The sequence below is a fragment of the Sorex araneus genome, chromosome 1, assembly GCF_027595985.1.
Source record: "Sorex araneus isolate mSorAra2 chromosome 1, mSorAra2.pri, whole genome shotgun sequence".
NCBI lineage: Eukaryota > Metazoa > Chordata > Mammalia > Eulipotyphla > Soricidae > Sorex > Sorex araneus.
This window is the reverse complement of record NC_073302.1, coordinates 337,910,559-337,925,307: the sequence shown is the minus strand read 5'-3', so window position 1 is coordinate 337,925,307 and position 14,749 is coordinate 337,910,559. Positions and strand designations below refer to the sequence as shown.

The 14,749-nt window shown below is 38.7% G+C and overlaps 1 protein-coding gene across 1 annotated transcript in view; it reads left to right on the top strand.

Annotated features, from left to right (window-relative positions):
* Nucleotides 1–14,749, top strand: part of ADAM32 (ADAM metallopeptidase domain 32) — a 167,561-nt gene that overhangs the window by 50,305 nt on the left and 102,507 nt on the right. The window contains exons 7-8 of the mRNA XM_012932332.2: nucleotides 8,082–8,150; nucleotides 14,560–14,631. Coding sequence (XP_012787786.1) covers nucleotides 8,082–8,150; nucleotides 14,560–14,631 — 141 coding nt within the window. The remainder of the gene's footprint in view (nucleotides 1–8,081; nucleotides 8,151–14,559; nucleotides 14,632–14,749) is intronic.

Below are 14,749 nucleotides of genomic sequence, written 5' to 3'. Positions count from 1 at the left end.
TGGCTTTTGTGCATGGCATTAGATAGAAGTCTGAATCCATTATTTTTTTTTTGCATGTAGCTATTTTCCCAGCACCACTTGTTAGAGATTTTCCTTGCTCTGCTTCATATTTCTTGTTTCCTTATCAAAGATTAAGTGATAATACATTTAGGTCTGTGCCAGAATATTCAGCTCTATTCCATTGGTCTGCAGATTTGTCTTTATTCAAATTCTGTACAATTTTAACTACTATCGCTTTGTAGTATAGTTTGAGATTGGGAAAGGTGATGCCTCCCATCTTCTTTTTTCCAAGAATTGCTTTAGCTATTCTTGGGGATTTATTGCTCCATATGAATTTCACGAGTTGTTTGGTCTATTTCTTTGAAAAATGTCATGAGTATCCTTCTAAGGATCACACTGAAACTGTGTAATGCTTTGGGAAGTATTGCCATTTTGACAATGTTAATTCTCCCAATCCATGAGCAGGAGATGTGTTTTCATTTTCTCCTGTTCTCTTCTATATCTTGAGGTAGCATTTTGTATATTTTTTCTTTGTTTTACCTTCTTAGTTAAGCTGATTTTTACTTGATTTTCTGCGGCACAATTGTGTACGGAATTGTTTTTTCTAATATCACGTTCTTCTGTTTCATTATTTGCCTATAGGAAAGCCATGGACTTTGGGTATTATTTTGTAACCTGACACTACTCTATGAATCTATTGTTTCTAGGAGCTTTTTGGTATATATTTCAATTCATTAAGTATAATATCGTGACATATGCAAATAGTGAGACCTTGACTTCTTCCTTTTCTGTCTGGATGCCCTTAATATCTTTTTCTTTTCTAACTGCTATGGCAAGTACTTCCAGCACTATATTGAATAGAAGTGGGAGAGTGGGCAACCTTGTCTTGTACCTAATCTTAGAGGGAAGATTTTTTGTTTTTCGCCATTGAGAATAGTACTCACTGTGAGCTTGTCGTAGATGACTTTGGCTATATTGAGGTACGTATATTGAGAAATCCCGTTGCTCATCGATTTGTTCGAGTGGGCACCAGTAACGTCTCTCATTGAGAGACTTATTGTTACTGTTTTGGCATATCCAATACACACGGGTAGCTTGCCAGGCTCTGCCGAGCGGGCTCGATACTCTCGGTAGCTTGCCAGGCTCTCCAAGAGGGGCAGAGGAATCGAACTCGGGTCGGCCACATGAAAGGTGAAAGCCCAACCGCTGTGCTACTGCTCCAGCCCATATTGAGAAATACTCCTTCAATTTCCATTTTGTTGAGAGTTTTTTTTTTTATCATGAACAGGTGCTAGATCTTGTCGAAAGCTTTCTCTGTATCTATTGATGTATATGATCATGTGGTTTTTAGTTTTCCTTTTATTGATATGTTGTACTATGTTGATTGACTTGTAAACGTTAAGCCATCCTTGCATCCTTGAGATGAATCCTACTTGGTCATGATGTATGATCATTTTGATGAGTTGTTGGATTCTATTTGCTAGTATTTTGTTAAGGGTCTTTGCATCTGTGTTCTTCAGGGACATCAGCCTGTAGTTTTCTCGTTTTGTGGTGTCTGCTTTTGGTATCAGGGTGGTGTTACTTTACTGTTGAGGGCATCCACTGACCTTTTCCTTTTTATATACTGAATTTTTCATCATTAAGTTTTCTGCTTGTAATTTTCTATTTCTGGTCTCATATCCTCCCATATTATTAGCGATCTGTTCCACTGTTCTCTCATACCCTCCCATATTTTATTGGATGTCCGTTCCACTGTTGCTTTGTGCTCATTAAATATCCTCACTAGTTTGTCTCTAAATTCTTTATCAGAGAAATTATGTATGTGTGTATTCCTTGTTGAGACTTCAGGACCCCTATCTTCATCCCTCCTCATGGTGGCGCTCTTTGCTGCTTCTCTCTAGTGCCTGGCATCTGGAGGTGGTTCTTTCCACACTCTCAGTATCCCTGCCACTGCCAGCAGGGCTCCTTAGGAACTCAGTAGGGAGTGATTTCCTCTTTCCCTATCAAGGATATTCGCTTCCAAGTTGATGCTGCTGTGTACGTGTGTGGAGCCTCTGTGCTGATTTGGGGAATGTGTTCTTCAAACTTACTGCTATCTTTTTTTTAAAATTAGGGTTGTATTGTTTCTTGTGCTCACTGTTACCTTTATGAGTTTGGGGGAAAGTTGATTAGAGTAGGGGCTAATGAACTCTTGGGGTAATGTGCTTTGGATGGCCAGGCTGCACTGGTGAGAGTTCTGTATGAGGCTAATTTGTGGATCTTAAGAGATATGGCGGGGAATATTAACTGGGGTCACAACTCAGAAAAACACGCCCCACACTGGTCTGAACTAAGGGAAGAGCCAAGCATTAGTGACATGATTCCTCCATCTCTCTCGGAGAGCCCGGCAAGCTACAGAGAGTATCCCGCCCGCATGGCAGAGCCTGGCAAGCTACCTGTGGTGTATTTGATATGCCAAAAACAGTAACAACAAGTCTCACAATGGAGACGTTACTGGTGCCCGCTCAAACAAATCGATGAGCAACAGGATGACAGTAACAGTGACAGTAGAGATAAGTACCAGGAGAATTACTCCACAGCTTAGAAGCCGGCCTCACAAGCTGGGGAAAAAGGCAGCTCAGATAGAGAAGGGAGCACCAAGTAAAGGGTGCAAATCGATGAACAAGGGGAAGACAGTGCTACAGTGCTATAGCGCAGCATCCGTTACAGAGTATGTTTGAAACTGCCACCAGTTTGCTGGCCCTCAGGAAACCTCTTCCTGCAGAGTTGTGTCTTTTCCTTCTAGAACAGTGCTCTTACTAGATCAGAAAACCATGCTCACTGCTGATCTGATTTAATTTTTTTAGCAATGATTCAGTTTTATTTATATAAGACTTAATATAATTTATTGTAGTTACCATACAGTAGGTGAAATCAGAATTTAAAACAGTATGAATACTAAAACAAAAATAGCTCAAGCAGTGAGAATATTGATTATAGTCCTTTATCCATTCTTTACTTAAATATGAGATGCCAGCAGTGAGTGTTATTCAATGTTATCATTTCGAGGTCTAAACTGAACACCATCCCTTGGATAATACTCGTTATTTTCTTTAAATCTCCAGTGTAATGGTAGTTTTTCCTGATTTGAATCAAACTCCACAATTTTTACCTTATTTCATCAGTTTCTTCTACTTCCTTTCTCTCAGAAAAGAGAGTTTATTGGGAGAGACAAAGCCATTCTCAGAAAAAAATGATCAGGTGACCCCTTTTCTATGGTTTATGTACTCCCTAAAATCCTCATACTTGACGATGTGACCTAGACCAGCGGTGATGCCTAGTAGTTGCAGGTGTATACACATAATCATGCCTTATGCAAAACAGTATAATCTTCCTGATCTCCAGATCATACTCCAGGCACAATAATACCTCCAGGTCAAGTCTGGTCTTGGTATCTTTCACTATGGAACATTAACTTCTGGTCATTTTTTTTAAACCTTTGTCAATATGACTATCTAGAATCTTCCTTTCTTTAAAAAAAATCTTTGTTGTGGTATTGTGATTTGCAACACCATTAATGATAGTTCTATGCATATATCGTTCCAACACCACACCCACCACCAGAGAATCTTTTCTATTTTTTTCTATTCCATTGCATATTTTATGTCTATCTCTAGGACTAATTTGTTCTGTGTGGCTCTGTCTTTTTATGAACATAGACAAAATTTGCTGAACCATACCAGGTATAACGTTATGAATTACTATTTGGATTCTAGTAACTCTGCAATTGGGAAAACTATACCACTACCTCCCCCCCACACACACGCCCTTTTTTTTTTTTTACCAACTTGGCCTTCATACTTGTCACAAATTGCATTATTTTGTTGACCTAACTTTCCTGTTGCACAATTATATAAATCTTCAGAGGTACTGAGAGTTGATGTACAGTATTTGTACCTTTCTTTCTGAATCCTTTCTCTTCCTCCAAAAGAACAGATCAAAGATACCCAGGGGAAAGCCATAATTACTACTCCTATTTAAAAACTTTCTTTAGAATGTCGTTCCTCTATAGTTTAGTAAGCCCTCAGATAAGGACTTAGTATCCCCATGGTAAGATAAAACAATTTTCACATTTTTTTCCTATCGGATATTTTTATCATTCCATTAGCCATTTAATGGTAATAAGCAACGTAAAATAAGTTATTGTGGACTTGTTATGGGGGCAGGCTATGGGCTGTTTGGGAAAATGGAGTTAGTGGTGGAGGGAAGGGGACAGTGGTGATGGGATTGGTGTTGGAATATTGATTGCTGGTAACAAATCATCATGAACAACTTTGTAAGCTACAGTGTTTAAAGAAAGTGGTGGTGGTGGTGGTAGTGGGGAGATTAAAAAAAAGTTCTGTTTCTCTTTGTTAGTCAGGTCAGTTCCTTTCCTTTGCATTTGAGAACCCTTCATAAACTTGAGAAATTTGTGTAGACTTCTTTCTCTCATTTGGATACTTTTCATGGTGGTACTTCAAGGCCAATTTCCTGCTAGTCATTTGCAGTTCTTCTAGGGTGGTGCTTTTGTCATCCAAACTTTATAGGAAGTTGTTTCTTTTACCACTTTCTAACACTGGTAACCTGGTATAGGCTGGTGCACAGGAGAAAAAATGTGTTGTTATTCAGAACTGGCAAACATCACTCTTTCACCCCAAACTGAAGTGTTAAGTTCTACTCTTTATTAGGTAGAAATTTTCAAATATTAATAGCAGTATTGCTAATGTAGTCACCATACTAAAAGTTATAGTTTCAAAATATATTTATCTTATAACAGAAACATTTTACCTTTTATTTCCCCTATTACCTTAAACCTTTGCTTTTGACAGCCAGCAATGTTTTATGTGCCTATGAATTCCACAGCGGTAGGGCGTTTGCCTTGCAGCAGCTGACCAGGGTTCGATTCCTCCACCCCTCTTGGAGAGTATAGAGCTCACACGGTAGAGCCTGGCAAGCTACCCATGGCATATCTGATGTGCCAAACACAGTAACAACAAATCTCACAATGGAGACGTTATTGGTGCCCACTCCAAATCGAGACGTTATTGGTGCCCACTCCAAATCGATGAGCAATGGGATGACAGTGACAGTGACAGAATTCCATGTATGAGATTACATGGTATTTATTTTTCTTTGCTTTGTCTTATGCAATATATTGTCTTGAAGGTTCATTTATGTTGTTGGCAAATGGTAGGACTTCCTTTTATTGTTGGAGTTCTGGGGGCTGGAGAGATAGTACAGTGGGTAGGGCACTTGTCTTACACCTGGAGGACCTAAGTTCAATTCCTGGTAACCCATATAGTTCCCTGAACACTGCCAGGAGTAATTCCTCAGTGCAGAGTTAGGAATAATTCCTGAGCACTGCTGGGTTTTGCACCCCCTCCCCGCAAACAAAGTAAGAAAAGAACAACAAACCAAAACAAAACGAGAAAAAGTGCCACAGACTGAATGTTTTAAGAACCAAAATGTATTATGGGACTGAAGTATCCTTCAGTATCTGAAGGGCACTGAGGATGCTTGGTTTCTAAGGAGGCCTCACTTCTCAGCTTTTAGAGGGTCATGTGTTTCACTGTTTCTTCCCGTGGTCTTGCCTTCCAAATGTCTTCTAGTAAGGATATCAGCATTATTAGTCTACGGTCCACTCTGTTTACTAACAATCATTTATTTAAACCCTTTATCCAGGTGCCATGGTACTCACACTGGGCTCTGGAGTGTTGCAGTCCTGGCTATGGTGCTCACACACCTTTGGTTGTGGTGATCCCGTGTGTTTGGATATGATGATCACCATTGATTTCATACTTTCATTGCTCACACACATCTGAGTGGTTATAAGTTATATATATATACATATATATAAGCTACATATATATATAAGCTATATAGCTTATAACCACTCAGATGTGTGTAGCAAAATGTGCTTATTTTGCTTATTTTGATAGAATAAGCAGAGATTACATATTCTGCTGTGCTGCCATGGGTCTCACACAGCAGAACTTCTAGGACTACGTTCTATGTATGTGGGCAACATTAGGGATCAAATTCATGACTTCACACTTGCGAGAGAGATGGCTATATCCAGGTCTTCCCTGAGCATCTATGAAGTCCTGGGAAGGTGTGGCCCAGATTACTTGGTATATGCTAGAGCTTTGAAAGACTTTGTTCTCACTATATGTCTGTCATCACCCTCTTCTATTCTAGCTTTTTAGTGTGCCATTTGTTTGTCCAATATGCCATGTCTTGCTCCATGTGGTTACATGTGGTACATTTGGCTTTAAATGCTTGTAATGAATACTGTTGGTGTCTGCTCCAATCCCATGTAATTTTTAAATTTAAGGGAACAAAGCAAATCCTGAAACCCATCCTTTAGGAGGTCACTGTACAACTCTAAACAGAACCATAGTTAGTTAGAAAAAAGTCTGGTGTTTAAAATTTTTATTATTTATGTTTTATTGATGTAATTTTGGCTTAAAAGATAAATATATATTTTATACTTTCATATTTCTTCAAAAGATGCTCCCCTACGACACTCACCACTAATACTCATATTCCTTCTATCACAGTCCTTTGACAACAAGCTTTGGAGAGGATGTGGAGAAAAGAATAAATAAAATATGCTATTAGTTGGAATACAATTTGGTATATCTGTTATCAGAAATTGATGAAACATGAGGTATACCATAGGATTCAATAATTCTATTTCTAGGTTATATATTCATAGGAAATGAAATAGTATCTTGAAGACATATCCCCACACCAGTGCTTATTTTGGTATTGCACACAGTAACCACAATGTGAAAATACCAAAATGTCCATCAAATGAATGATAAAAAACCTGGTATATGCACTCATTTGATTGATCTGAAGAAATTACCGTCTGCTGCCAAGATTTCAATTTACAAATGCAAGAACAAGCACACTGTGTATTTTCTCTTTGATCTGTGACAGTTGAGACTGAATGGGGAGAATAGAGGAGAAAAATGTGAACATTTTGCACTCAGAAATAACAAGATTGGGAGGATAGTATAGGGATTAAGGTGCTTGCTTTTATTCCCACGGACCTTATCAAACCTCCAGTACTACACATTGTTCCCTGAACACCACCAGAGGTCACTCCTGAACACCGAACCAGACGTAAGCCCTGGGCACCGCTGGATGTGGCCTCAAAACAAGGAAATAACATTGAACTTCATAAATAATAGCACCTGTTTTGTCACTCATAACAAAAATATGACCACACATGCACACACTCAGAATATTGTATAGTGTTTAAATGTTAAAAATACTCTGCCATTTTTGATAATGCAGAAGAACCTGGGGCATATCATGCTAGTTGAAATAAGCCAGGTGCAAAAAAGAAAATATTATTTGATCTCTTGTCTTATTTGTGCAATACAAAATTAAAAATTAATATTTATTTTTAACTTACGACACCATGATCTGCAAAGTTATCCAAAGTTGAGTTTTAGGAATATTGTGTTCCAGCAGCAGCCCTGCCAACAGTATCAACTTCCCTCCATTAGTGTCCCCAGGTTCCTTCCCAGCCACCTCCCCCGCCCCCCCCCCCCACACACACACCCTGCTTTCATTTTTAACTCTGCAGTTTGGGTATATAGGTACACTTATCTACACAAAATGCTAAAATTCTTAATGAAAAGCTTATAATTGTGGTTTATGGGAGCTGGGGACAAGAAATAGTGGGGAAGTACCATTAGTGGAAGGCTACAAAGTTTAAGTTATATAGATTTAGTAAACAGCAATGTGATAATAGTAAATCTATTACCACACTAATTCTGTGTTGTAAACTGAAGTTTTTTAAGAGGGGCATCTTACATTTTCATCACACATATTTACATGGAAAGTTTGAGATGATGGCTCTGTTAGTATTTAATCACAATTACTTTACAGTGTGTGTATATCTAAGCATTAAGTCATATCTAAAATGCTTAGCATTCTTATTTGCAGTTATGTCATAGTGAACACAGGACTCTTCCAGATTAAGTACTGTTGGAAAGTTTTCATGTTTTAATATACTGTTTTTTTTTTGTTTTTGTCTCTTTATACAGTTAAAACCACCTGTTGCAGACACCAGTCCTCTCTATCTGGAAACACATATTGTGGTGGACAAACCTTTGGTATGTGCATTGCTTTTTATTTGCATAACAATATTTGGTGTGAATATATTATTATCCTTATATAAAGACAGACTTAAATATTCCTTTTTATTTAGTTTAAATAGCAACTTTATTTTTCAGAACTTAAATATTATAATCATATATATATAATGAAGGAAATGATACAAAAAGCAAATTAAAAGCCAAATATGCTAGTTACATCAGAAATTTATTAAAATTTTATATAATAATCCTGCATATGAAACTGAGTTTTTGGGGCCTAGTATTTAAGGTCACTTCTTTAAGGTCTCTCTCTCAATAGCAATAATTTTAAAGTTAAACACCCATATCACCATGTAAGCTCATCTATTGGCCCTGCTCCAGAGACTCATAATTAAATCTCAAAAGAGATAAAATAACCACAAAATTTCTTAGATGTCCTTGCTCCTGGCTGAGACTTCGGAGGTGATCTCAGGAGAATGTCTGTCAAGTCCCCGTGCTGCCAACGTCCTGGCAGCTGTACTCACACCCCAGCAGCTGCCACCATGCTTATGGCCAGACTCCACCACCCACAACTGGCTCCACAGAGAGGCCAGACTGCTGAAAAATTCAGGTACACTGTTTTTTTCAGGCTGAAAATCCCAGGTTTTCTCAGAGTTGGGGTGGGTGACCTCCCCCCACCTCCCTGTCCCCATACTTCTGGAAGCCCTGGCAGTCATACCCACTTTCCACCACAGCTGCCATATAAGCTCACTTCCCAGTTAAATACTCTGCATTTTCTGGTGTGACATCTCTGAACTCTTCAATACTAACATCCCAGTAGAAGCAAATAGATTGAATGGGAATCTAACGTAGAAGCCATCTAGGCTAGATCAATAAAATCATTAACATGGAAGGCTCAACTAGCAACAACAGCTTAGAAAAACTCTCAGACAAGGACTTAATGTCCCCATGCTGACATACAATAATTTTTACATTTTTTCCCGAAAGTATATTTTGATAATTCCAGTAGCCAGCTAGTGGTAACAAGCCAAATAAAATAAATTATTTTGGTTTCACTATGTGCAGGCTTGAGGCGTGGTTGGGAAAATGGGGACAATGGTGGAGGGAAGATAATGGTAGTGGTGGGACTGGTGTTGGGATATTGAAAGCCTGTAAGCAGTGCATCATGAGCAACTTTGTCATGTCCAGAGTTTTCAGGTACCAGTGTACCCATGAATCTTAGCGACTTAGATTGCATCTCTTTTGAGTTAGTTGTCAATCTGTTGACATGGGCTGATGTTTACATGGTGGTGGCTGTAGGATTTGGGTCGGATGTTTTCTCCTTATGACATATTTTGCTTAACATGATAACCTATATGTCTATCCATATTGTAGCAAAGATATGACTATCTTTTTTACAGTTGAGTAACATATATATGACATATATATCACAAACACATACATACTCACACACACTCATCTTTTGTTGGGGTTGTTTCCATATGTAGGTTAAAATGTGGTAATGAATAAGAGTAAAGTGTATTGTATTGAGTTAATTTTTTTGTGTTGCATCTATATTGTGATAGATACAATGGAATGGAATTATGAATCTTACGGTAGCAATATTTTCAATTTTTCTAAGGCATATCTGTAGATTTGTCCCTAAATATTGGATTAGTTATAATTTTTTCCCAAATTAATGAGAATTTTATTTTCACTGTAACCCTGTCAATATTATTATTATTTTTATATTTTATTGATATGAAGTGTTTTTTGTTTACATTTACATTTCCCTGTTAATCAGGACTTTTTTTGTATTTCCATTAGACATCTGTATGTGCTTTTTTCTGAAGTGTCTAACTCTTCACATTAAAATTTTTTTCGTTGATGTTGAATAGACTACTTGTTATTTTGAATATTAGCCCTTTGTTAAATATATGGTGTGCCAATATATTGTTCCATTGTTCCATTCATAACATCTATATGTGGTATAGAGATTAATCTAACCTCATACTATATATGTGTGTACATATATATAGTTATAGTTTTTGGATCACACTGGTAGTGCTCAGAGTTTACTCCTGGTTCTGTGCTCTGGGACCACATTTGATGAGGCACTGGGGAACATATGGGATGCCAAGGATTGAAGCCAGATTGGCCTCATGTCAGGAAAGTGCTCTGACCTCTAACACCAAATTCTGATCCATTTTGAACTATCTTTTGCATATAATGTGAGGTAGCAATGCATTTTCATTTTTTTGAATGGTGACTAGTCATTTTTTTCAACTCCCATTTGTTGAAGAGGCTTTTTGTCACAAGTTAACTGTCTGTACATCTGAGGGAGTTCTTACAGATTTTAGTTCTACTCATTGTTCTGAAATTATGTCTTTATTACAGTATTAAACTGTTTTGATTACTATAGCTTTATAGTATAATTGAAAGTCAGACAATACAATGTCTCTCATTTTTTCCTTTTTATCAAAATATCGGGCTGGAGCGACACAGCTGTTGGGTGTTCGCCTTTCACTCGGCCGACCAGTGTTTGATTCCTCCGCCTCTCTCGGAGAGCCCAGCAAGCTACCGAGAGTATCGAGCCGGTGCGGCAGAGCCTGGCAAGCTACCCATGCATATTGGATATGCCAAAAACAGTAACAATAAATCTCTCAATGAGAGACGTTACTGATGCCCGCTCAGACAAATCGATGAGCAATGGGATGACAGATCAAAATATCTTTCAGTATTTGGATGGTTTCATAGTTTCACAAATTTTAGTTGTACTATATTAAATCTTTGAAAAATGCCATGATAATGGCATTCTTCAGATTTTATTTTATCTGTGTAAATATTTACACAAATTTTATTAAATCTGTGTAAAGTTTTGCATCGAAAGGTCATTTTAACTGTGATAACTCTTTTAATCAATGAGCATGGTATGTTTTCCCATCTTCATATGTATTTTTTACTGTAATGTACAGTTTTTGATATATGCTTTTACCTACTTAGGTTGAGACCTAGATACTTGATTTTTACAAATTGCGGGGTGAATGGATCATACCTGGTGATTCTCAGGTCTTACTCCTGGGTCTGTGCTCAGGGATCATTCCTAGTGATACTCAGGGTTAACTCAGGTTTTATATGTGGTGCTGGGAATTGAACAGAGGTTGACTCTGTTAGAAGTTAGAGGTTAATCTCTATACTATCTCTATGATCCAATACTTAATTTTTAAAAACACAGTATTTAGTAATTCCCCATCCTTGTTGAACATTTACTTCATTGATATCCTCAGGGCAGTCAAGGTCTTAATCTTTGTTGCCCCAAAGTCTTCATTAGGGAGTTTAGAAAGGTAGAGTGTATGTGGGGTCTTTCCTGGACTTTGCTGTCGTCCAGTAATCCAAATGAGCTCTTCGACTTCACTGTGTCGGTGATAACATGATAATACCTAGTATGACTTTTGCTTTTGATCAAGCATCGTAATACTCCTGTATTCATTCATGTTTCCTGTTATTGAACACTTCGCTTGGATGATGGAATTTGCCTTCAGATATTTTTTGTTCAAGGAAAAGTTGGAGAATACTCACGGGCAAGGGCCTGATTTTGTGTAAACCTGGGAACAATGTGTAGTTGACACTCCCTAGCTTCACCCAGAGACTGCTTTGAATTTATGTCACTCCAGACAACTGAGGATTCAAGTCCCAGGTGTGCTGCAGCAGTGATAGCACTGGACTCGCAGCCTGGGCTGCTTTCTAGGGTTTATGTTCTCTGGTACCCAAGGGTGTGTTTCTTAGTTTTAAATTTCTGGCTGCTGCTGTTTGTTTTACAGTGCAGGTTCTTATGCAGATAATGGCTGGAATCTCCAGTGCCCCCCCCCTTTTTTTCAGTGGAATCTTAAGCAGAATTCTATATTTAATTCAATTTTGTTATTTCCTGTGATGATTCGAAGTGCTGTACTTAGGGCCAGACTTTTGAGTGAAGAATGTAGTTTTGGATACATTTTGAAGGTCCTGTGGAAACTAAAGGGAGAGTATACTTTAGAGAGATTATAGATAAGGAATTTTATATTGGCATTGCATAGATATTATTTATATATAACCTCTAATTTATGTGTAGTTGCATGTCATAAGAACATATATGTTTCTTGCATAATCATCATTATCACAATCAAACCACGTAGCAGAACCATGACTGCAAGACTGATATTATCTCTTTGTAATCACACCCATCATTTCATTCATCCCTACGCTTCTTTAATCCTGGCCACAACTAATCTATTCTCTGTATCTGTCATGTCAAGATTATTGCATAAATATTGTGTATTCTACATCTTCTTTTTAAAAACCATTCAGCAGTATTTTCCTGCGTTTTATCTAGTCTGTGCCATATATTAACAGTTTACAAGATTCAGTTTCTTGGGATGAGTGAATTGAACTAGTCAACCATCAAAGAATATAGGAGTAATTTCCAATTTGGGGCTACCATGATCAAACTGTCACAAATATTTATGGACTTTTTTTTTCTTTAAATGACCATCAGTATCTCTTTGTAATAGATGCCCTGGAGTGCACCTTCTACATTATGTATTTGTTTTATTTAATTTCTTTGGGTCACATCAGGGTTTACACCTGGCTCTGTTCTCAGGGATCATTCCTGGTGGTGCTCAGGGGGTCATATATAGTGCTGCACTTTCATTCGAACCGAGTCAGGTGCAAGCCCAGTACCTAACCCCTATCCTATCTTTCTGGCATGAATATCTGGATATATATATATATATATTTTTTATTGAATCACCAAGTGGAGGGTTACAAAGTTCTCAGGATTATGTCAGTTATACAATATTCAAACACCCTTCCCTTCACCAGTGCCTATCTTCCGTTACCAACCCCCCCCAGTATATCTGCCGCCCCCTCCCACCTCCCTAGTCCCCACCCTTGTACGTGATAAGTTTCACTTCATTTGCGCTTATCTCGATTACATTCCATGTTTCAACACACAACTCACTACCGTTGCTGGGGTTTCCCCCCAAAAAGAAAAAGACAGTCCTATTGCCAATGAGGCATTTGATAGTTCTCCATTACTAAGAATATAGAGATATTAAGTCCTGCTGTTTGTTACATAACTTTTCTTTTTCCCCCTTGCCCCGCGCCACCGAGTTCACGCCTGTTTAGTAATCGCCACGCTGTCTGACAAAGGGAAAAAAACCGAAGAGGATGCTTATTTCCCGTCATCAGCCGGCGTGGGGCTCTGGCTTAGTTGATAGTCTAGTAGAGTGTCTGCAAGCAGTTTCTGGAACCAAAGGTCTTGCGCTGATATCGGCTCTGGCTCGAGATACCACCAGCGTCCCGCTGGTCCATGTACCTAATTTTTCCCCTTATTTCCAATTCCCACGCCACCAGGTCTGTTTGCTTAATGGACATCACACTATGTTTGACACCACACCACGTTTCTTCCCGAGAAAGAAGGATATTTCTTCTCAGCCGGCGTGGGGATATAGCTTAGTTCAGTCTAGAGAGATGGCTACCATTTTGATTGCCTTCAATATTTCAACAAAATACTTACTATTCTTGTTAGGATCACCCACAAAAGTCCGACCCATTAAAAAGGAACCAATACATATTGCTGATACTAAGATGACATTAGGTCGCGCGGCCGCTGCGGCCGCGCAGTTTTGGGTTTCTGTCTAAAGTCCAGGCAAAAAGTTGAAGGAGAGAGAGAGAGATTTCCGCACGGGGGACCTGGCAGAAACTCTCAAGTCACATACTGCAGGTTGCTGGTGGGCTGCTGGTGTCCCAAGCAGCTCCTTCCTCTTCGTCAGTCATTCTGGGGGTGCGGGCGCGGAGAAATGGGAAAGCCCACGTGGCTGCACTCTCTTTAAGTGTCCGATGTGGGCGGAGACCGGTACTTCCCCGCCCTCGATCCCCCGCCAGCCGCGCCGCGCATTTGGGTGCGTCTCTCCATTTTGTGCTCAGAGAAGTGGGGTAGATGCTGTGCTGTGCCCCGGAGAAGTTGAGGGAAAGAGAGAGAGATTAAAGAAAAAGAAAAAAAAGAGAAACGCCGGTCCCCCGCTCAGGGGACCCGGCGGAAACTCTCAAGTCACATACTGCAGGTTGCTGGTGGGCTGCTGGTGTCCCAAGCAGCTCCCTCCTCTTCGTCAGTCATTCTGGGGGTGCGGGCGCGGAGAAATGGGCTCTGGATATATTCTTAAAGAGGCTGCCAAAGTACTTTCCAGAGTTGTCTTTTATTTTTCCACTAGTCTGTTCACTTTTGCAGCACACACTAAAAAATGTTTCCACTATCATATATGAGTGATCCTATTTATATTCATTTAAAATTTGTTAGTCTTGCTTTGAATTATTCTTACACAAAGTAGCTGCGAATTCTATTATTAGGCGAAAAGCAAATAACAAACATATTTTAAAATGTTTTAAATTTAAAATTAATTCTGTTTTTCAGATTGATTACTTGGGCTCTGATACCACAGTTGTAACAAATAAAATCATCGAAGTTATTGGTTTTGTAAATTCAGTAAGTATTTTTTCTTTTCCATATTATAAAAATGCATACTAGTCTTGCATATATGAAAAATTATGATTTATATTAATCTGGCATACAGTTTATGAATTATTAAGTCATCTGCATTAAC